Raw genomic sequence first — 23,123 nt, forward strand, 5'->3', positions numbered from 1 at the left:
AAACATGAAATAAGTAAACTTGAATAACGTGTGCCTTGCAAGAAGGGCAAGCCCAGGCAGACCGAAGTGGAAACCTACTGAGGGAAAATGCAAGTCATTCCTTAAACTCAGGTCAGGTTAAAAATCTTCTCAAATTCTAAGCACTACCTGAGCCAAAGAAGAGGGGGAGGGGAAGGGCATGGATCGCACATGTCACAATCCTGCTCTCTGCGCACACTCCATACTGAACCGCTCCCATTCAACGCTATGACCCCGCCTTTCCGATCCACTCTTCCACCAATCATGGGCGAAGGAAGAGTTATAAGCGTCCAAATCCCGCCTCCCTCGAAACCTTCATTTTGGGAGAGCAACAACAAAAAATCCCCATCGCTTTTTTCTAAACTCCGGGAGTTTCCCTGGCCATTTGCGTCACGCCGCTCTACGACGATTGGAGACGTCGCACTCTCGTGCGTGGAGCAGCACTCCGACTCGCGCAGGCGTAGAACGACCTCCCATGGTGTGTAGCAACTCGCCAATTCAGCTGCGCATGCGGAAGGGTTGGCCCTCGGTCCTTTCATATCCTTTGACGTCAGGGAGCAACTTCTTGTCTGCAAGAAAGGGAGCGGCCGCCAAATCAGCGTGCGCGCTCCCGCGCCCTTCCTCATCCTTTGCGTGAGCGTAACCCCGCCCCACCCGTCCACTGAATCCCTCGGCCCGGCTGTTCGTGCGTACGGCCTGCTCCCGTCCGGAGCGTGACTGAGTAAGGAAACCGAGAAGCGCTCGCCTGAGGAGGGAACCGAGGGGGCATGAAGTCGAGCGCCGCCGTCGCTGTTCACCCGTGAGGCAGCTCTGCCGGGAGCCAAGTCCCTCTACAGCTGCTGCCTGCCCGGCCCGGCCCGGCCCGCTGTCACCAAGGCAGCCATTTTGTGCCTCCCCTTCCCTCCCTCAGCTTGCCGCCTCCTCCTTCGCCACCGCCGCGGAGCCCGGCCTTGTGCGTTGTAGTACGGAGGGGTCTCGGAGGGCCCAAGGCGGCGGCGGCGCCTGCTGAGGCAGAGCCTGGCGAGGAAGTGGCGCGCGGCGCGGGGGGGCCCCCATGGCGAAGAAAACCTACGACCTGCTCTTCAAGCTGCTGCTGATCGGCGACTCGGGCGTTGGCAAGACCTGCGTGCTTTTCCGGTTCTCCGATGATGCTTTTAACACCACGTTCATCTCCACCATCGGTGAGCGAGAGTTGGGAGTGCCAAGTATTGCGCCCGCGGCTTTTTTTTTTTTAAATGTTCCGACTTTCCCCCACAGAGCCTCTTTTGTGCCCTTCCTATGTAATATTTGTATTTTCTCCTCCATCTCGTCTTTCTCTTTCGTTTTTTCTTTTTCTGAGGTGATGAAGGTGCGCCTGTAGTAATGTCGGTTCCATTCCCCACCCCTGATAAATTCTTTTTCCAAGGCCGATAAGGGCAAAATATGTGAGTTTGGGGTTGTTAGATTGAGGAAGTTTATTATATGAGGTAACCCCACCCCAAATATCTTGCCTAGGCATCCTTTGTTCCTGTCTCTGTCTCATTATACTTTTCAGTTTTGAATGTAGGATAGTCCACCTTTCACCTAGTGTTTTTCAGAGTACAATCCATTCTGGAATAATCTTTATTTTGTGGTAATGTAGCTGCTGACTTCATGAATTTTCTTCTTCCTTCTATATTGGGTCGATATTTTGCAATCTCAGCCTTCCATAAGAAAAAAAAAAAGGTTAGCTGTCATTCCAGCTGCACAGTGGGCAGTGCTTATTCAAATAGCCCTGGCCTTTTGAAAAGGAAAGCAAAAATGTTTTAAATACATTATGCTAACTGTAGCACAGTGATCAGTAGCACCCTTTGGTCCTTCTGCTAACACCAGTACAGCATACTCTTATTTCTTTAATGTTGTTAGTGGACTATGGCTTTATACCACTGTACCTAACCAATGCCACATTCATTCCTGGGAGTGACCTCAACATCATCCAAGGTTTTCTATTTCTCCCACACCCCCTAGTGTTGATACTGCTTGTTCATACTAGTTTTCTTAAATATATATTGTCCTTTGTGCCTGATTTCTTTGTTCATATTTGTTACATACATTTAACTGCTACTCTGTGTCCCAAATGAACATCTAGTTGATTCATGTATACAGGTTAATGGCTGTTGCCCTACTTCTGATGTTTGGAGGAAAGAAATTCCTCTATGAAGGAGGTGGTAGTGATTTTTGGAAATCTAGAAATGTATGAAACAGTTTTTGTTTTATTTTAGTGCTGGGCTTCAGTGGCTGTTCTTTGAGAACTCAAAGTTTTCACGGCTGGAAATAGATTATTGGTTTATAAAAAAACCCATTTTAAAAAATATTGTGACTTAGGCAGATTGTATAACCATTCTGTAAGATTAAATCATGAGTTTTGAATGAAAGCTTTACTACATAACCCTATTAATGCTGAGGATACAGAAACCTCTATATCAGTGTTGGTGAATCTTTTCGGCACCGAGTGCTGAAACTGGAGCATGTACATGGTGGGGACCACCAGAAACCGGAAGAGCAGCTCCCTGGCGCATACATGTGTGCTAGCCACCTAGTCTTCCAGTTTCTTGCACGCATGCATGAAGACCAGCTAGCCAGTGCACATGTGTGCACTGGAAACTGGAAGCTCAGCTTCCTGGTGCCAGATGCGTGCCAGGGAGTTGCTCTTCCAGTTTCTGGCGCTCCTGCACATGCGAAGACCAGGGTAACCCGGAAGAGCAATGGGCAACTGGCGCACCCAGAGAGATGCTGTGCATGCCACTTCAGGCACACGTACCATAGGCTTGCCATCACAGCTCTATAGAGATACTTCAAATTCCTAAAAAGAATTCAGTTGAATTGAACCTATTAAAATTATTTGTTGTGTTTTGCTTTGCATACTTTAGTTTAGCAAAATATTCCAAAGATCTCAAATTACAAGTACAGGTTGATGGTATCATTTGCTAGTCACTGCTGCAATTTATCATAGTGCTATTAGTGCTGGGGACTTTCAGCTGAATATGAAAGTAAAATTGTAGGACTGTGCAGCTCTTCCAATTCAAAGGCAAAAGGGGGCTTCTGAGTTCATTCCCGGCATGAATATAGCACCTACCTGTAGCTCCTTAAAACAGCCATGCCTTTTCTTATGATTACATGCAGATTGATTTGCAGTTAGACCCAAGAAAAGACATCTTTGGTTCACAGAGTTACTATACAGAGAGTGCTATGTTTGTGTCCATACTGCTCTTAAGAATTTTTTGCTTTTGAATCCAAATTATCATATAACCTTATTGTAGGACATTTATATAGACTAGGCCAAAAACTGCTTTATGCATAGAGTTTTTAATTATAAATACTCCTTGAACATCATCTTAGCTATTCTCACTTAAATTCACAGCTAGACACTAACGTTGAACAGTATGTAGAATGGCAAATAACCATATTTATTAGTGAATCATATATAATTTTCATTGAGATAGATTTCTTTTCTGAAAGGTCTGACTAGGGAAAGACTTTACTTTTATTAGTGGCAGCAGTTAATGTTCATTTCTTCAAGTTTGCATACAGTGAATGGATTTGTTTGTAAGAAAATCTATAGATTTAGGATGTTTTTCAAAGTTCTAAGGAGAAGCCATCTTAGAGTCAATCCACATCCTGTAGTATGTACACTAATACGTAAAACTACTGAAGGTAATTGCATCTTGATTATAATATGCATGCTCCTGTTAATTTAGCTATAAATTTAAATAAAATAATATGTAGTGGCTTTTGATCTTAATAGATTTATTACCAGAAGCTTTCACTGAAAAAAATTCCTTAATGAGATGCATAAAAGTTGGCAGTTTGTTTTTTTAGAGTTAACATAGATACTTTTACAATTGATTGCTGCTATACAGACAGAACTTTATTGTTTTAGACATTAAATATAACTTCTAATATTCATTTTTCTAGTTTTGTCTAGTTTAAAATTTAAATTTACTACTTATAGGTAATCCTTGACTTAAAACCACAATTGGGATTGGAATTTCAATCACAGTCATTAAGCAAATTCATTTTGTTTACTGGAAACTAGCAAAAAAGTCACAAATTGCAATCATGTGACCACAGGATGCTGCAGTCATTCATAAATGCAAGCTGGTTGCCAAGTGTCCAAAAATGTGGTAATATGACCATGGGGGAAACAATCTTTTACAAGGCCATAGTAACTTTAAATGAACAACCAGCCATAAGTTCAGAACTATCTTAGTATCCAAGGCTATAACAGACCTCTCCATAACTACTTACAAACTGGTTTCAAAGCTCTGACAGCCACATATGCACTCTCCAGCAGGGACATGATCTCATTTTGGGCACTTGGCAATCAATCCACATTTAAAAGCATTTACATTTTATAGCATCCAGGGTTCACATGACTGCAATTTATTTTTTAATTTATTTATTGCTGGAAATGGATTTACTTCCACTTTCAAGCAAAAAACACTCCTTGCCTAAAGTGGGTTCATTGTGACTGCCACAAAAAAGGTATGGTCGTATAGTGATCCACTTAATGGCTGGGACAACTTATAATCATTTAAGGGCTCAATTATAGTCATAAGTTAAAATCTATCCCTATGGGGTTATCAGTTGCATAGTATTCCCTCTTGCTCACAGAAAGAAGCTTTGGAAAGCCTTTCCTTTTGATGGCATAAAGGTTAATAATATCAGGTTTACTTGCTAAGATTGGAATAGTTGTTTAAAAACATTCCATCTCTGACTTTTGAAGCATACTGATAGTCCTCCATTAATGACCATTCATTCAGCGACTGTCTAAAGTTTTGCTGGCACTGAAAGTGGTGACTGCAGCTGTTTCTCAAACTTCCATCTGACCCAAAGCTCTTGAGTTCACAATCTTGATGTTTGCCAACGAGCTTGAAGTTGCAAAATTGCAGTGTCCTGTGAACACAGAATCATGATTTGCAACCTTCCTTGCTGGCTTCCCACAAGCAAAGTCAATAGAGAAGCTAGCAGGGAAGGTCACAAGCTGCTCGGTTAAATCTCCCGTGTCTGTGCACACTCCTCAGGCCTCACTGTCTCCCCATCACTCATGCACCCTAATAGTTTCTCTCTCATCTGGCAGCAATTATCCCAAGTTCTGCTATACCTATGCCACACCTTTCCTGATACTTGTGCATCCTTTCCCACCTGTCAGCAGCCACTAACCTGCCTTCAGGCTTGGTTATGAGCCACCTGGGACTTAAAATTTCCTGCCAATCTTCCCACTGACTTGGTTGTTGGAAGCCAGCGAGATGTTTCAAGGTATTTACTTAACAACCCATCATCTTCTCTTAACAATGGCAAAACGTACTGCAGGAATTGCTGTCACTAAGCAATGCAGTCACCTGACATTGTGATTTCAACTATATCACTTAGGGATGGAAATTCCAGTCCCAAATTGCCATTGTAATTTGAGGCCTACTTGTGTAATGCTAAGGATCTGTAATGTATTCTTTATAACACCTGCTCTTCAGTATTTCCTTTGTCTAGCACAGGAGTCCCCAAATTCTTCAGCTCATTAACTCCTCAATGAAGTTTCAGTTTGTTCATCAACCCCAAAACTCAAGGCTGCTTTCATTGCTGATTGACCAATCAAAGCTATGTCGCTTCTAACCACCTCATCTTCAGTACTAGGAACTGGCGTGCAGCTTCACGGAGACCTCAAATTGAACCCCATCAACCATCTATTATTTATCAACCACTTATTGATCCCCAGATATCTATTGACTTTTTTGATAGTTCCCTCGACCTGGGGATATCGATACTGACCAGTTTGAGTAACCCTGGTCTAACCTCTACCTGAGTGTGTTTAAAAGGGCTCTTGAAACTTGGCTTTTCCCATGGGCCTTACATTAGACTGTCTGGCAGATCCTGTGTGCTGTGATGTTTTTAGAATATGTTTTGCTTCTTCAGAATGACTATATTTTTTACTGGTATCTTTTTTAATAATAATTTTATTATTGGACTTTGTCCAAAGCTATTGAATTGAACATTCTTATACATTTAATAAATAAATAGAAACTTATATTAATACAGAGAACCTCCTACCTGCTTTTACTGTCTTGTTAAACATCATTTAGTAAAAGCTCCAGTCTAGTTTTTGGGTATTTGTCAGCTTATTTATTTTATTTATTAATTAAATTTATAGGTCATTATCTCCCCACTAGGGCAACTCTAGGTGGCTTACAGATCATAAAAAGATAAATAGAAAAACAGTTAAAATTTTAAAACTCTGCAACTTAAAAAGAACTATAAAAACCAGGAATCAAGGGATAGACATTACAAACACCACCTCCAGCAGTGAGCACCCCTTTGGGGCCTCAAGCAAATCAGCAATGCCAAGTTTTAATGCCCTTCCAGAAGGCCAAAAGGGTGGGTGCATTTCTCATCTCCGTTGGCCAAGTGTTCTACAGGGTTGGGGCCACAGCAGAAAAGGCCTTTTTCCTTGACTGGAATTCTTGGGGTTCGTACTAGGCCTTTTCCACTGGCACAAGTGCAGTGGGTTAGTCCCTTTGAGGTGAGTCAGCTCCTCAGATACCCTGGATCCATGCCATGTAGAACTTTAAAGGTAATAACCAGCACCTTGAATTGAACTTGGAAGTAATAACACTATTATATGTGTCATCCTAGGGACCTCCAGAACTGTGCACATTGCTGCATTCTGCACCAGCTCTAGCTGGGCATGTATATTAAATACCCATTATTAGCATTTATAATACCTTATTCTTATTGTACTTTTTTGTTATATGCAAATACTTTCAGACTTCACTATGTTTGAAAGCCCTTTAGCAAGTTTTAACAGTCTCCTAATGATTTGGTTGGGGAAATTTTAGGAGTGCTGTAATTCTCAGTACATCTTTCAGATGTATTAATTTGATACAGTGGTTGATGCTTTACTTCAAGGTGACATTGGATCTTCAAAATTAAGTTTCTGGCACATCATTTAGCTTGCCAATGAATTGGGACAGTGTTATTTTTAGTTGTGGTCCTGCTCTTGTTTTTAAACTAAATGCTGAGAGTAGGGAGATGGTTTCTGTATCCCAGCTAGGATTGCTATAAATACCTTCCAGTGCTAAAATATCCAAGTCAACATAGGTTCCCTGATAGAGCAGCAAGTTGGACTTCAAAAGCAAAATTGAACATAATCAAGGATTCCCCATATTGTACTATATTATCAAATAACATCTTTTATGTTAGGAGTCCAGAGAAGTTATTTTCAACCCATGTATCTTGGGTTATGATCTATTACTGTTGGCGTTGGTCACGTTTTACTGGAGAGTTACTGAAAGGAAGTGTCCTAAGTACACTTCATATGGAGGTTTATTTTACTTGCCTCAAGCATCATTTGCTTAATGCTTTTTAATGACAACTTTTAATTACAATATAAATTGGCTCATTAGCTACCAGATATTCTTCTCATTACTAATACAGTATAATTATAGCTTTATTTTAGATTTTGTATATAAGTAACTCTTTGGAAATACTATTATGTATTGCACTTATAAAGATGCTGGAAGCAATTTTGAGACAATCCTTCCCCCACTTACATTTATCAAGAAAACCAGGCTGAGTGTTGTGATAAATTGGATGTTAGCACAATCCACCCAGAGTTGCCCTGTGGTAAGATGGGCAGCCAATAAATTTTATAAATAAATAAAATTGTGAAGAAGCAATATCTGTTGTCTTGATTAGCAGAATGGTAGACTGAAAATAATATTCTGTTAGTAGGATTTCAAACTAAGTTCCAGTAAGCTAATGGTATTTATAGTTCTAGACTGAAAACTATGGTGCATAAATCATTATTTTAAACTGTGGATTTTGAGCTATATGGAAAAGATTTTATGCGTTTACATCTAAATCTGAATGGTTGTTTTCCTGATAGCATTTTATTTGTTTCTTGTTAGTCACTTAGTATTACCGTATTTGTTGGACTATAAGATGCACCGAACCATAAGATGCACCTAGGTTTAGAGAAGGAAAACAAGAAAAAAAAAGTTTTGGACTTCCGTGCATCCTGTTTTCAGCCTCCCCGGCCCCCAGAAGCAGTATGTAGGCCAAAAACAGACCCGTTTTTGGCCTCCCAAACCCTCCTGCGTCCTGTTTTTGCTCTCCCTGGCATCCAGAAACACTCTGCAGGCCAAAAACGGGCTTGAGTTGGCTCCCAGAGGCCTCAGTGGGCCCCATTTTTGCCCTCCCTGGTGTCCAGAAGCACTTTGCAACCCAAAAACGGGCCTGTATTCACTCTTTAAGACACACAAACATTTCCACCTACTTTTGGGGGGGAGGAAAGTGTGTCTTATAGTCCAAAAAATATGGTAATTTGAAGTGATTGTAATCTAAATTCATTTTGGATAGTTTTGGAATAATCATTGCTCTCCAAGTTTGAAGGTAGTAGAGAAATGATTTGTCTAAAGTCATGCTCTCACTCATGAAAAGAAGGAGCAGTGAGGAGAATATGTAGATCTAGAATATTGTATTCTGGAGCTCATTCTGAATCACCTTTGTTAGTGTCTTCCTCGACCAATATACTTGAAAACCACAAGTTTAAAAGTTTTGTTTTATTTTTGGATCAAATGTGGTCTTGGTTAAAGTCAAATAAGGAAAATATGCTAATGCAAACCCTTTCAGGTATAGCAGTTCAATAACTGAGTTTACAAAGTATTTTGACCATAATTTATCAAATAAACCACACTGGTTGGGTCTATATATTGTGTGGTAAGTAAAATCAAACAAACAATACTATATGTTAGAACAGGGGCAGGCACTTTATAGATCTTATGCCCCACATTTCAATCTGTAGAGCATGTCTAGACATTGCTGTCTGGGTGGAGGGCAATGATGAAATATTAATGTAATGTCATTACATAAATACCACAAGTTACATACTTGCATCCATTGTTGAGGTGGAAGGACATAATCATAGTGTATGCATGATGATATCACTGTTTGCTGTGAAGGCTGCTGTGCCCAGATCACTCTGTTAGAATTTAGTGGCAAGAGAATAACATTTTGACAATGAGGTACTTCTTGCTTTTTAATAAATAAATATGGAAGATGGCTACCCCCTCTGGAAATACCATATCATCAACTTCATCTCATTCTTCCCTCAAAGTTCAAAATAAAAGAGCATCTCCAGAGGGAAAAAAGTTGTCTACTTGAATTTAGCAAGATTTGCAAATCTAGCAAGAAGGTGAGGCAAAAGAACAATCCTATACAGGTAGTCCTTGCTTAAAAATTATTTATTCAGCAATCATTCAAAGTCACGATGTCCCTAAGCAAATGGTAGTTATGGCCAGTTCTCGAGGTTACTCTTGTTGTAATACACCTGCATAATAATAATATAATAAAATTTATAAAAATTTGGTTGATTGGCAGCCCACCTAAATTTATGACCATAGCTTGTGCTTCAACTCCCCCTATCCTCCTATCTTCTCTCTCCCTTCCCCCTTCCCCAGTCACTGTCTTTTTGGCCTTCTGAAGAGCTGGCAGCTGCCCGAGCTTGCACACTTTGTCAGCAGTAGCAGGAAAGAAGCAGGGATGTTCAACTAGAGGCATCTCAGGTGGATGGCAGTAGAATGCAAAGCAGCCAAAAGAGCAGAGATTGAGGGGGAGTTGAAGCAGAGGCAGGCACAGCAGGGCAGGAGAAGCAGGAGGTCATCACCTAACAACAGCAACTGGAACTGCATTGTTATGTGGTGTGAGCAGAGTGGTTAGATTAGAACAGTGGTTGCCAACCAGTGGGCCAGGGACCACTGGTAGTCTGCGAGAAAATTTTGGTGGTCCGCAGAGAAATGTCACCCCCAAAGCACCCCCCCCAAAGCAATTAATCCAGGCTGCGTGGGAACACAAGGCTGTCCTGCCCACATGGTCTGTGGGAACACAAGGCTTGCATTGCATGCATTGCAAACAGCATGAGGTAGTGAGGGGAGGGGGGAAAGGGCGGAGGGGGGGAACGTGCCCCACACACCTTGCCTGGCCACCAGGCTGCTTCCTTCCGCTTCTTTCTTCTGCTTTTGGCTGCATGAAAAGGAAAGCAGCAAAAGTCTTTCTTTCTCTCTCCCAAACTCCACCAGAAATGAGTCTTTGGGACCCTGCAATGCATCCTACTCCAAGAGGCTGTACCGGTGTGACAAGTCTCACAAAGACTCATTTCTGGCAGATTTTGGGAGAGAAAAAGAAAGACTTCTGCTGCTTTCCTTGCATGAAGCCAAAAGTCTCTCTTTCTCCCCCTGAGAATGGAGCTGGAGATGGTATCCTGCAATCCCAAATAAAGAATGATCGATCGGTAGAAAAACCGGGTGGGAGATTTTCCTACAGACTTTTTTGAGGATTTTCCCAGGGTCTCTGATCCGCGTGATTTAAAATTATGAGTTTGGTGGTCCCTGAGGTCCAAAAGGTTGGCGACCCCTGGACTAGAAGAACTCCAAAGGCTCTTCCAAATCTGTTATTCTGTTAACTGTTTTCCCTAATGACTGCTTTGCTTAGCAATAGAAATTCCGGTCCCAATTAAGGTCATTAACCGAAAAGCATTTGTACGGGAATATAATTCCACTATGATTGTTTAAGTTATTTTATCTAGTCTCTTCAAGTCAGAATGGATTTGAAGTAGTACTAAGCTCCGCTTGGAATTGCAGCTGTGGAGGGGAAAAAGGATTAACCTGAAGATGTGTTGACCTCTTTGCAGGTAGTAAAATACTTGTTCAAACCTTGCCTTTTTTTATTATAATGCTGCGCATAATGAACTTTTTTTAGATTGTTTTTCCATTAGCATCCTAAAATAGCTATCCATTCTCTTTGCATATAGAATACAATAGAATTAATATTTTCTTGTGGTACAGTAATTCAGATCAAGAATTCCTTTAAAGCCACAGTTATGAATTTTTCACATTTCCATTTTGGAACTAAGTGGAAAATTAAATATTTACTGTATAAGCCAGTTATCTTTCTTTAGAAAAAACTAATCTGACCTTCAGTACTGTATGGCAAGAGAAATATAATATAGCAACATGCAGAATGTGAAGAATTGAAGAAAATTATGTAAATGAGAATCTGTTGTGTTTATGAATAGTGGATGAATGGAGAAAAGTATTTTTGAAGAGCTGTGGTATCTATTAAATATAGTGGCTGGGTTCATACATTCTAGTATGCCCTGATTTTTAAAAAAGTTTATTGAACAAGTTACCTGATTTGTTAACATTAACCAATGAATTGTGATTTAGGAATTCTCATAATTAGTTTCACACATGATGCCAAATAACAACTCAATGATTAATTAATGAGTAATGCACTGTATGAAAATCTAACAGTGTAATATGATTATTATAGCTCCATGATGTCTGTGGAGATTCTCAGTCATCCAGGTCATGGTTTTCCTAAATATGCTTTTTTCCCACCATTCAGCCAGAGCTGAAGAAGCTTCTTGGATAAGAAGCAAAATGTCTTCAAAGCAAAACCAGAAGGTCCAGTTGCCTCTTGAAAAAGCACCTTTGGGATAGCTCCAAAATCTTACAAAATTTTTATCTGTTTTACACAACATATTTAATCATAATTTGGTTTGTTTTTTATTTAGTGTGTTGCTGAAACTGACCACTTATAATTTTGTGAACTCTTAAGTCTATCTGTTAATTCTAGTAGGAGGTCTGTTATTTGTGGAGTAAGGGTATTTTTATTCATTTAAATTTGAACACATTACAGGACTTCTGTTCTTCCTACTTGACACTTAAAAGTGCAAAATGAAGGCAGATTAGTACCAACATTTTTAAGTTGGATAATCAATAGTGGGGACAAGAAACAAAATGCTTACGTTCCTATTCTGAGTTGGCTATGGCTTAAGCAATATAGAATTGGAGTCATAGGTTCTGAAATGATTTCATATGCCCCAGATGTAAAAAACAATGAAATTCAAAACTGGTAGAGGAGCCCTGGTAGCGTAGTGGTTACAGTCCTGTACAGGAGCCCTGGTGTTGCAGCAGTTAAAATGCTAACTCTGGAATTTGATCCTGACAGGGATCAAGGTTGACTCAGCCTTCAGTGCTGTGAGGTCAGTAAAATGAGGAGCCGGATTGTTGGGGACAATATGCTGAGATTGTAAATTGCTCAGAGAGTGCTGTAAAAAGTCTAAGCTCAATAGCTATTTGCTAGTCACTAGATGACAGAAAAGAGGTACTGAAAATGCGTATTTTTTTGTCATCTAGTACACGGGTCTCCAACCTTGGCAACTTTAAGACTTGTGGATTTCAGCTGCCAGAATTCCTCAGCCAGCAAACTAATCATCCAGATTTTTCCAACCCAACTCTAATAGCCTTTGCCACGACATTTGTCCTAGGGTAATGGTGGCTAACCTTTTTGGGCTCCCGTGCCGATAATTGCGTGTGTGCTTGTGCGCTTGTACTCTCCATCACCCAGAAGGCAATGCGCATGCCTCCTGTGCATGTGCTCGTGAGCCGTGCGACCGCACTGTGCGCTTCTGCGCATGCACACATGCCCCCTGTGTGCTGTGCGCTTCTGCACATGCACACGTCTTCCACGTACCGCTGCACATGCGTGCTAGATTCCTGACTATCAGGTGGCGGGCAGCACACACGCATGTGCAGTAGACCTTTTCTAGGCGAGGGCTCGCGTGCCATAGGTTTGGCACCACGGTCCTAAGGAATTCTGATTGAAAGGGACTTGTATTTTTGATGTCTCATAAAGAGCTTCTCCAGAGCAGGGCAGGAGGAGATCTTAGCAGAAAATATTAATTTGTCAATCCATGAATGAATTAAAAAGTTTTAAAATCAACCTTCAAATTTGTATTGAATAAGCCTAAATATGATTTTGCAGACCTCCAGAAATATGAACACTCCCTCCACACTCCCCTGTTTAAAGGTTGTAGATTTTCCATCTAGACTGTCTGCCAAAATATTACTGGTTTATACTTGGTAGAATGAGCAAGGAAAAAAAATCCTTCTCTGCCTGAATGGAGCATTGAAATGCAAAAAAAAAAATCTGCATCAAAGATGTTTAAAGCATCCTTGTAGCAAAAAGTTTGTGAGAGAGCATACAAACAAATAAATGTAAAAATGTTAAACTAGCCATTCACTGAAGTTTTCTGGGCAGTTTATGAGAGAAATTGATTCAGTTTAAATAAAACATATCTATATCAAATAAAATATAGAAATAAAATAACACACACACACAATGTTTTGAATTAGTCTGGAAATGAACTGGCAGTTAGTGTAGATGGTGAAGTATTATCCTAATATGTTCATATTTGATGCCTGCTGTTATAACCTTCTGGGTTATAACCTTAGTACCACATCACTGCATCCATTAAACAAGGATCTTACATGAATTCATACGGGAAAAGGTGGAATTCCCTGGCAAATAAGCCAGTGGGGGAGAGTTGCAAGTGAGTTTCATAGATAGGCACTGTGAGTACAGGGCAGGTGGGTGAGTGAAAAGCCGGTTGGTGCAATTTGCACCCATCTGTCAGCTTTCCCATTTACTTTGATTGTGGGAAGCTGGCAGGGAACATTGGGAATTGCAAGGTATACTGCAACCATCATAAAATACAAGCTGGTTACCAAGCAACCAAATTGACTATGTGATTGCAGAAATGCTGCAATAGATGCAACTTTGAGGGCCAGTCATGAAGCTATCTCATTCAGTACCATTGTAACTTTTGCTGTAACAATAGCTGAAGGGGTAGTCATAACCTGAAGACTACCTATGTGTCTCATACTCATGTTTGATCAGACACACTCCAGCTCTTCCTCTAGTAATGCTTTAGGAATTGATTCTGGCACATCATTCATATTTTTTCTGTCGTGTGTATTTGAAATGTAAATCTGCAGTCTAGAATTTTCTTATCTTTTGGCCATGTACGGAGCAATGGGAAATGTTAGCTACTTTACTGACATTGCATACTGATAACTAAGTTCTAAAGTGGGCTACACAATCCATTCTCCAGCATGCCTATGGGAGAAACAACACATATGAGTTGAATCTGCCTTTTTGCCCAGAGACTGAGTCATCAATCTTTGCCACAACCTGGGCCAGGAAGTCCCCAGTCTTGGCCCAATAGAGACGTGGCAAAGGTTGGCTCCAGTGATACTTTGGAAAAGCAGCATTCTTCATTGTGTGGATTCTCCCAAAGGTTTGAAAAAGAGAGGACAGACAACAATTGGATTCAAAGCCTGCTCTCTGTTTATTGCGCAGCTTCCCCTGAATCACCAACAGGGGCCCAACAGCCAGGCATGAAGGGAACAGCTCTTCATTAATTTCCACCCTTAGGGGGTGGGCTGAAGAGCCACAGCTGCAAAATCCTCCTGTGCACCCATTACATGCCCAGGCTCCCCTGGGTAACTCCGTTTTTCACGTTACTGCCCCACAGCTGATCATTGGAGCTGGCAGCTGCCATTTTGGAAACAACCGCGTGACCAATTGTGCAGGCTATCCCAGGAGACTGGTCTTGCCACTACTGCCACAACCCGGGGGAGAAGACCTGGGACAAGGACTGCTTCTAATTGCAGGATTCAGGAGGATTGAGCCATTAGCCTTTCCTCCCAAGGCAGTCTCAGGGCTCAAGCTACACAATGGCTGATTACTCAGCAGATAGCGAGGAGCCTAAGTGTGCTAAGAAATCCTCCAGGAAGGCTAGATCTGCAAGCAAGGATGCAGCAGATAAAATAAGGGCAAAAGCCATCTACTCCAGAAAACCTACCAGGGCAGAAGAAAGGGATGCAAACAAAAGTCAAAAAACCCTTGAAAAGCAGTTTTTCAGAGCTGAGAAGCAAGCTGTGCAGGAGAGATATTTCCCCTCCCTCCAGCCAGAGGTTAGCAGTTCCCGCCCTCAGCTATTGCAACAAGACTTGCCTGCAACGCTGGCAAGAGGGGGATAGTGAGCAAGTTTATCTACCCTCAGCAGGGGAAATTCAAACTGAGCGTTGCATATTTAGCCCCTGATCCTGCAGAATCACAGTCAAGGGAGAGAAATAGAGTTCTAGAGGCCCACTGTTGCTGTCTTCACCCACCTGATCCAGTGGGACCTGGTTTATCTGAGGAGATTAAGACCCTCATAGCCCAGGCCATTTCCCATGGGGTGGCTCTACCCTGCAGGAGAGGAGCCATCCTTCCTCCTTGGGATCTGAGACTCCATTGCAGGCCAGGTTCCTATGGAAGCCCTCAGACACCAAAGAGAAGAATCTCCCACCCACTCTGTTAGAAGTAAGGCATCTGTGCTAGAGGAGGAAAATCAAAGAGAATAGGGGTTCTTGGAAGATGATCCCTGACCCTCCCCCATTACTGGAGTCTTTAGCCCAGCCCTTTTTAAGTCCTTATTACATAAGGCCAGAACCACTGCTCAGATAGGCACAGAACCTTCCCCTTCAGCAGTGCCACCCGACAACCAGGGCCCGAACAGTAAAGTGTTCTCTGAGCCCACTCCTATACAACAAGACATACCTTGCCCCAAGCAGTTCCTCGATATAGTGCAAAGACAATGGTTACAACCAGGCACCTTTCCCATCCCGAGTAGTAATGACTTTTTTTAAAAAAAATTAAAATATGGCTCTACTTCTTGCAGAGGCTCTTCAATTGCCTGCATTAGACGAACCATTGGCCTCCTTGGTCTCTCCCACTGCCTTATCAGGAGACATAATGGAGGCCCTCAAGACAGAGAATAGGAAGGCAGAACTAAACTTCCGCAGGACACACCAGGCCATTGCATGGGCTGTAAAAGCAACAGTGGCCACATCTTTCCTTACCAAACACAATATCAATTGGCTAGAACTCCAAGCTATCCACCTAGCTCAAAAGCAATTGCAGAGCTTGGTCTCTGGCCAGCATGTCTTGATCCTGATGGACAACGTAGGGGCCAAAGCACATGTCAACAGGCAAGGAGGGACCCACTCCAGGTCCCTCATGACCGAAGTGGAACAACTGGGAATCTGGGTGGAAACTCACTGTCTATCAAAGCGGAGCACATATCAGGGGCAACGAATGCTCAGGCAGACTACCTGAGCAAAACCAAGGTGGACAACTCAGAGTGACATCTCCATCCGGAACTTTTCAACGAAATGTCTCGGAAATTTGGACGGCCGATACTGGACCTGAAACGCCCAACTCCCCCAATTCTTTTCCAGATTTCCAATTCCAGGGGCAGAAGGGGTCAATACCCTTTGCAGTCAATGGCCCAGGGGCCTACTTTATGTCATCCCTTCGCTCCCCCTCATTCCGTGGGTGATAAGGTAAGTACCGCTGGAACAGGCGGAAATTCTGATCATCGCTTCCCACTGGCCCAGATGGTCATGGTACACAGACCTGGTAAGTTTGTCAGCGTCTCATTCTTGATGGACTCTTCAGGACAGGATCTCCCTCAGCCAGGGTGTGTTGGAACACTCGGAGCCACAGTGGCTCCGATTGACCTCCTGGCACTTGAGAGGAGGATCCTGAGGAAGGACAACTTCTCACAAAAAGTGATACGGACCAGCCAAGCTTCCATGAGACCTTCCACCAATAGATTGTATGATGCTGCTTGGAAAGCGCTCTGCAGGTGGTTTGCCAGGAAAGAAATGGATGCCATGACAGTCTCAATTCCACAGATCCTGGACTTCCTGCAGGATGGACTTGAAAAGGGCTTCTCACCCAGTGTCCTATGCAGACAGGTAGCTGCCCCGTCCACAGTGCTGAATTATGGAGACCTAGACTCCTTAGCCCACCATCCAGTGGTTCGCACCTTCATCAAGTGAGCAGTCAATCTCAAACCACCTACAATTCATAGGTACCTCACCTGGGACCTATCTAAAGTCCTGCAGGCCCTCACTCTGGCACCATTTGAACCTCTGCAGTCTACCAGTCTGTGTTAGTTAACATTGAAAGTTGCCTTCTTAGTAGGCATCACTTTGGCCAGGTGCATATCGGAACTGGCAGCTCTTACGGTCAGAGATCTCTCCTTCGTCCCTAAAATTAACTCCTGCTTCCACAGGGCTCAATAAATTATCCTATCAGATTTTTGCCCGACTCCATCTCATGACTTAGAGCATAGATGGCACACAAGGGACGTAAGGAGAGCTCTCCGCAAGTACATTAAGCATACTTTGTCGTATCACAAGTCTGAAGCCCTGTTTCATTTCAGTCATCTTTCATGGGTACCAAGGTCTCATCACTGACCATAGGCCATTGGATAAGGGCGATGATGATACCAATAAAAAGGAATAAAGAAGATAAGGTTAAATGATAATACTACAGTCACACTAAAAGATAAAGGTTTTCCTGTCAGTCGTGTCCAAATCTAGGGCATGGTGCTCATCTCCTTTGCATAATTAGTTACATGTATTGTATACATACACAGTATTTAGAAATATATTCTATGTACATGTATTGTCCTGAAAATCTTAAACTAGCTTTTGGAAATACTTTTTTTTTTTTTGGGGGGGGGGCGACAACACTGTAAGAAATTACATGTAATATTTCTATAGTGTTGAAGCTGCAATGTCTTGGTACCTAAAGTAATACAAGTAGGTAAATATAATCAGATGCTTTTTAATTTTTATTTTATGTTCCTAGCTTATATGATGTCCTAATTGCAACTGACTGTCATAATCTTATAAATCTGAGTGCACTGTTGGGATTAAAAACATGAAGAACAAAAAAGTAATTATAATGAAATACACAAAGGAACAGTCCAAACACAGTCTTCCTGTGGCAGGGAAAACATTCAAAATACTCTTTTCTATAAAGTTATTTGATGGAATATTTATGTTTTTACTTCTCAGATATACTGTATTTGTGTGTGTTCTTTTTGTGGATATTTTCATGCTGCTTTGTTGACCTACTTGCTTTATTTTACTTTGTAGGGATAGATTTCAAGATCAAAACAGTTGAATTGCAGGGAAAGAAGATAAAGCTACAGATATGGTAAGTGACTAATCAAACTTTTTGACATTCAAAATAATTGCTGTGATTTTTATTAGCTACATTTGGCTTGTCCAGTTAATATCTACCTAATCACGATACAACATTGTTTAACCATGTTGATTCGCTTAATGATTCCCTCAAAAAGAAGTCATAAAATCAAATCAGTCACATGCTGACAACAACCATAACTTTGGCCGTAATTCCAGGCTCAGTTATGGTCGTAATTTGAGGACTACCTGTATCATATGTACTAATGAAGTGACTACATTGCCTATAACACTGAATCCTCTCTCCTAGTCTTTTAATAATGATGGCTTTTTTTAATTCTGGAAATTTTTAATATTTTTTATTTTATGGTTTGTTCTTTTGTTGTTGTTGTTTTTTGGCGTACATCATCCAGAGATACAATATAAATTTTGTGAGATGGGCAGCTACATAAATATGAAGAAATAAATTTAAAATCCCCTGTTTAAGATCCTCTGATCTTTTAAAAAAGGGAAGAATTGGTTTAGTCATTAATATAAAAATGATGGCAGCTATAGAGATAAGAAAAACTGAATATTCTCAAAAGTCCTCTTCTCCCACAAATATATATAAAAGGGACATAAGCAATGGCTATGTATTTTGCAGCTAGCCATTCTAGAGAAATCACACTCAGTGCAAATTGAATGTTAATTATAATTTAATTAGATTTAATAACAAATAGCATTATAGTTCTAAGCACTATTCTTTCAGTGGATTACAATTAGTCTTTGTTTAACAACACTAATTAGGACTGAATGTCTATGGAGATTCTCAGTCATCCAGGTCATGGTTGTCTGAAATGTGCTTTTTCAAGAGGCAACTGGACTTTCTGATTTTTCTCTGAAGACATTTCACTTCTCATCCAATAAGCTTCTTCAGCTATGAGACCTGAAGAAGGTTCTTGGATAAGAAACGAAATGCCTTCAAAGAAAAACCTGAAAATCCAGTTGCCTCTTGAAAAAGCACCTTTGGGACTAATTGTGACTGAAAATTCTGTTAAGTGATGCAATCATAAATCTAAAAACCTTGTGACTGTGCCATTTGGCAATGGCAGTTCAATCGGCATTGTTAAATTAGAGCCATGCCGGTCTTTAAACAAGTACTTCACATGATCACAACTTCTAATTTCTTGCGGCTTCTCCATTGAGTATGTGGGAAGCTGGCAGTGAAGTTATAATTGTACATCGAAATACACACACTGGTCATAACTGCTAATTCAATGCCATCACAAGTTCAAATGATTATCAAACATGTGGTTGTTAAGGACCACGTCCACATCTCCTGTGAGAATAATAATGCCCCTTATATGTTCTATCTATTATCCAAACATATTCCAGAATATTGGGGACTCCTTTTTGATTTGGGAAGAAACAAATTTGGAGAAACAAAATAGGAACACAAATTTTTTATGTAATGTCAGTGCTAGCTCAGGGTTCTAAATTAGCTGAAGACCTTTGGGATAAATCTATTTCAGACCCTTGAAAAAAGTGAAGGTTGAGATTCTACTATATATGGATCAGACTGAAACCAAATATTTCTAGTTTTTAGGAATCTAATATACAGTAGTGAGTCAATGCAATATAAATGTTCACAATGGTAAACCCTCTGAATCACAAGCAGAAATGTCCCAAACAGGTGTTTTGGTATAAATTTAAGTAATAAACTAGGACTTTGCTGATATAAGTGTGATAAAGATTCCATACCCAAGATTTCATTATCATATGAGCACTCCTTCTGGATCAAGTTGCATTATACCCCACCCTGATATTTGCACTTTCATTAATCCATTTTCATCCTGTAAATTAAACAATTTATAATTCATGAGAAGATACTTTTTAAAGAATAAAATAGAAAATGTTGTTAGGATCTCTCCTCTACTTGATCCTCCAGAACTTTGTTCTTATTTTATTCTTTGTTCTGGTTTTAATTATATGTTTTTATAAGGTTTTATTGTTTGTATCTATAAACCACTCGGAGTTACTTGGATATGATATGGAAGTTGTCTAAATTTAATATAGACAGACAGACAAGCGAGTAGGGGGAATATTGTGAAAAGTTGTGTTTGAATATCTAAATTTGTAAGATCACCATAGAATACAATAGCTACATTTTGCTTTCAAGATTGAAAATAGTGTAGTATTAAGTAGAAGGGAATTACTATAATTGTATATCTGGTGTTTCTTAAGTCTTGTTCTTATGTGTTACTATAAGATAAAAATGAAAGTAAAATCCTTCAGTATTAAATCCATAGTTGATGTTGGAGGTTTAAGAGAGGGTACAGCTCATCAGCGTTTAAACAACTACAATTGGCTTTGGACGATAGTAGTGATCAATTTTTATTTATTTATTAGATTTGTGTGCTGCCCATCTTGTCTAGAGGCAACAATTTTAGGACCAAAGCAGATACGGAGTGCACATTTAATATATTTCTCCTTTTAGTCTTGAGGGTGGCCTTACCTCAGAATCTCTTTGGATGCAAAGCTCCATTCTCTATGGAAAGTTCCAAGAAATGGGTGAATACGTTCATACCTTACAATGAACCATAGTGTGGTTTGTTGATATCAGCTTAACATATTTTCATTGTAGTAGTTGTAAATGCTAGTAATTAATAGCTTAGAGTGTTGCATGAATTCAGTTGATAAGCTATTAAACAATGGTTAATTGCTTAGAGCAGGGGTGTCAAACTCACAGCCCGTGGGCCGGATGTGTCACGTGCTGGCCCTGCCCCGCCTGGTTTAGCGAAGGGAAAAAAAGTCCCGATTCATCACATGATGATGTGAGCTTGACACCTATGGTTTAGAGTGAACTCTTTCTTTAACTTTAAAGACGTATGTGCAAAGGGGAAAAAATTCTCACTACATACTTATTCCAGCTGATGTTACTTATTCAAGGACATTACTTTTCTTTAAATTTAATTGTATTTTATTTCTCTTTAAATTTTTAAGATACAAAATAAGGTTTGTGATAGGAGGAATGTTTGACAAAAGTTGTTTTTAGGAAAATATACACTATTTGCATAAAGGTCTATTAGTTAAATTTACAGGTAGTTCCTTGCTTAATAACAGTCATTGGGACTGGCATTTGGATTAGTTTTTGTTAAACCTGTATTCCATCTTTCTCCTTGAAGCTTAAGGCAGTCTATAACCTACTTCATCCTCCAAGTTTCCTTTATAATTTTCCTCCCACAGCAATCTAAATGATTGAGCTGAGACTAGCCCAAACTAATTGAGTGAGTTTCCATGGTACTACATTGGTTCTCTAGAGTACAGTTTCAATGAATTGTACTTACTTGCCTGTTTTTATTTATTTATTTATTTATTTTTTGCTGGCCATCTCACCTCAGGCCAATACTGATAAAAGAAACAGATTTGACATATGGAACAAAATGTTAACAGAGCATTGACATTTAGTTTTAAATAGTTATGAAGACACACTTCCAATAATTCTGGAATTCTCATGATTGTAAATTAATCATCTTGTTTTTCCATTATTAAAATTAGTGGCCAGCACAATTTGCGATATCTAAACTAGGTAGAGAGCATAAGCTAATTTAAATGTCACTTCATTCCTTTTTAAAAAGGGAAAACATTACTTGGAATTGTAGAAAAACGTTCTAGATAGTTTTCAAGATAGTTCGCTTCAGTGCAAGAAAGCCTACCTTGTATTTCAGCGAATAGCTCTACAAATTGCATGAAGGAATAGACTAGTAAAAATCTGTATTTGTATGAGGAGTTATAGCTCATAAAACATCTTCTCAAGTTGTAAACTATTTTTTAAAATTATATTAGGAGATTGGAATATATTTTGGTAAGTGGGAAAATTTTTTATTGCAGCAGTTACTGCATCAGTTGTACAAAGTACAGGCAACACACTTGAGCTCAAAATTTCCATTGCTAAGCAAGAAAATTGTTAAGTGGGTTTTGCCCCTTTTTGCGATCTTTCTACACACAAACACACACACACAGACACACACACACACATGAGTTGGTTGTTGTTACATGAGCAGCCATAAAAATTGGATAAATAAATAAATACGTTGTATGAGATATTTCTACAGAAGAGTGTCAAAACTGAAAATGATCTAGGTGTTATGATTGATTTTGGTTATCCATTTTCCCCCCTACCAATATTTTTCACCCTTTTTGTTAGATTCTTCAATGTTTCATTGTTTTTCTTTACAGGGACACAGCAGGACAAGAACGATTCCATACCATCACCACCTCCTACTACAGAGGTGCCATGGGAATCATGCTAGTGTATGATATCACCAATGCCAAAAGCTTTGAAAACATCAGCAAATGGCTTAGAAACATAGATGAGGTAAGCAGTTTAGTGTGGGTTGGTGCAAAAGTAATGCTTGCAAAGAGATTAACTAAATACCTTTTCATTCTTGACTTTGCATCTTTTTGGGGGGAGAAATGTGGTCCTGATGTGTTTAGATAGATGCCTGCTTATTACAGAAGAATTGAAAAGAATTTGACACTATACATGATCCCAGAGGATTTAAATGCCATCTGGCTAAAATTTGAGTATTTATACAGAATGTGTCAGCATTATTTTGTTGTTGTGTTTTACAGACTTTAGATATGTAAGAATTAATTATATCATGTATGGTACTTAATTCATTTATATGCCATTTTGTTTCTCAAGATAACTAACTTTAAGATACTAAAACAGTCAAATCAAGAGGAAATGGGAATAAGGGGGATGTTGCCATAATCAGGTATGGAAGGGTAAAGAAAATATTTTTTTACAATCTATCATAGGCCAATCTTGGTTCTGAAAAGGGGCGTTGGTTCTTACCTGATACGCTTCTTTTCGTAGAGCTGTTGAGAGTGTCCAGGTTGGGAGGAGCTCCAGTCTCGGCTCTCACAGGCTGAGCTTGAGATTGAGGCATGCCTCTCACCATCACGTGGTCCTCCGGGCGCGCCCCAGTTTTGCGAAGACGAGAAGGAAGGTCCTGTTCTCATCTTACTCAGGAAAAAAATATTAGTTTGCTCGGTCGAACAGCAGGGTTTCCCACCAGACGGCCTACGGGTGGGGCTGGACACTCTCAACAGCTCTACGAAAAGAAGCGTATCAGGTAAGAACCAACGCCCTTTTCCATAGAGCTGTCTCGAGTGTCCAGGTTGGGACATACCAAAGCTTGGCTAGTCCTGCGGGCGGGC

At 40.4% G+C, this 23,123-nt stretch overlaps 1 protein-coding gene across 1 annotated transcript in view; it reads left to right on the forward strand.

Annotated features, from left to right (window-relative positions):
- The first annotated feature begins 340 nt into the window (after positions 1 to 340).
- Positions 341 to 23,123, forward strand: part of RAB10 (RAB10, member RAS oncogene family) — a 33,139-nt gene continuing 10,356 nt past the window's right edge. The window contains exons 1-3 of the mRNA XM_026708428.2: positions 341 to 1,199; positions 17,871 to 17,931; positions 22,137 to 22,275. Of these exons, the coding sequence (XP_026564213.1) occupies positions 1,073 to 1,199; positions 17,871 to 17,931; positions 22,137 to 22,275 (327 nt within the window). The 5' untranslated portion in view covers positions 341 to 1,072. The remainder of the gene's footprint in view (positions 1,200 to 17,870; positions 17,932 to 22,136; positions 22,276 to 23,123) is intronic.

The sequence above is a fragment of the Pseudonaja textilis genome, chromosome 1, assembly GCF_049901715.1.
Source record: "Pseudonaja textilis isolate UNSWEBS1 chromosome 1, rPseTex1.2, whole genome shotgun sequence".
Lineage (NCBI taxonomy): Eukaryota > Metazoa > Chordata > Lepidosauria > Squamata > Elapidae > Pseudonaja > Pseudonaja textilis.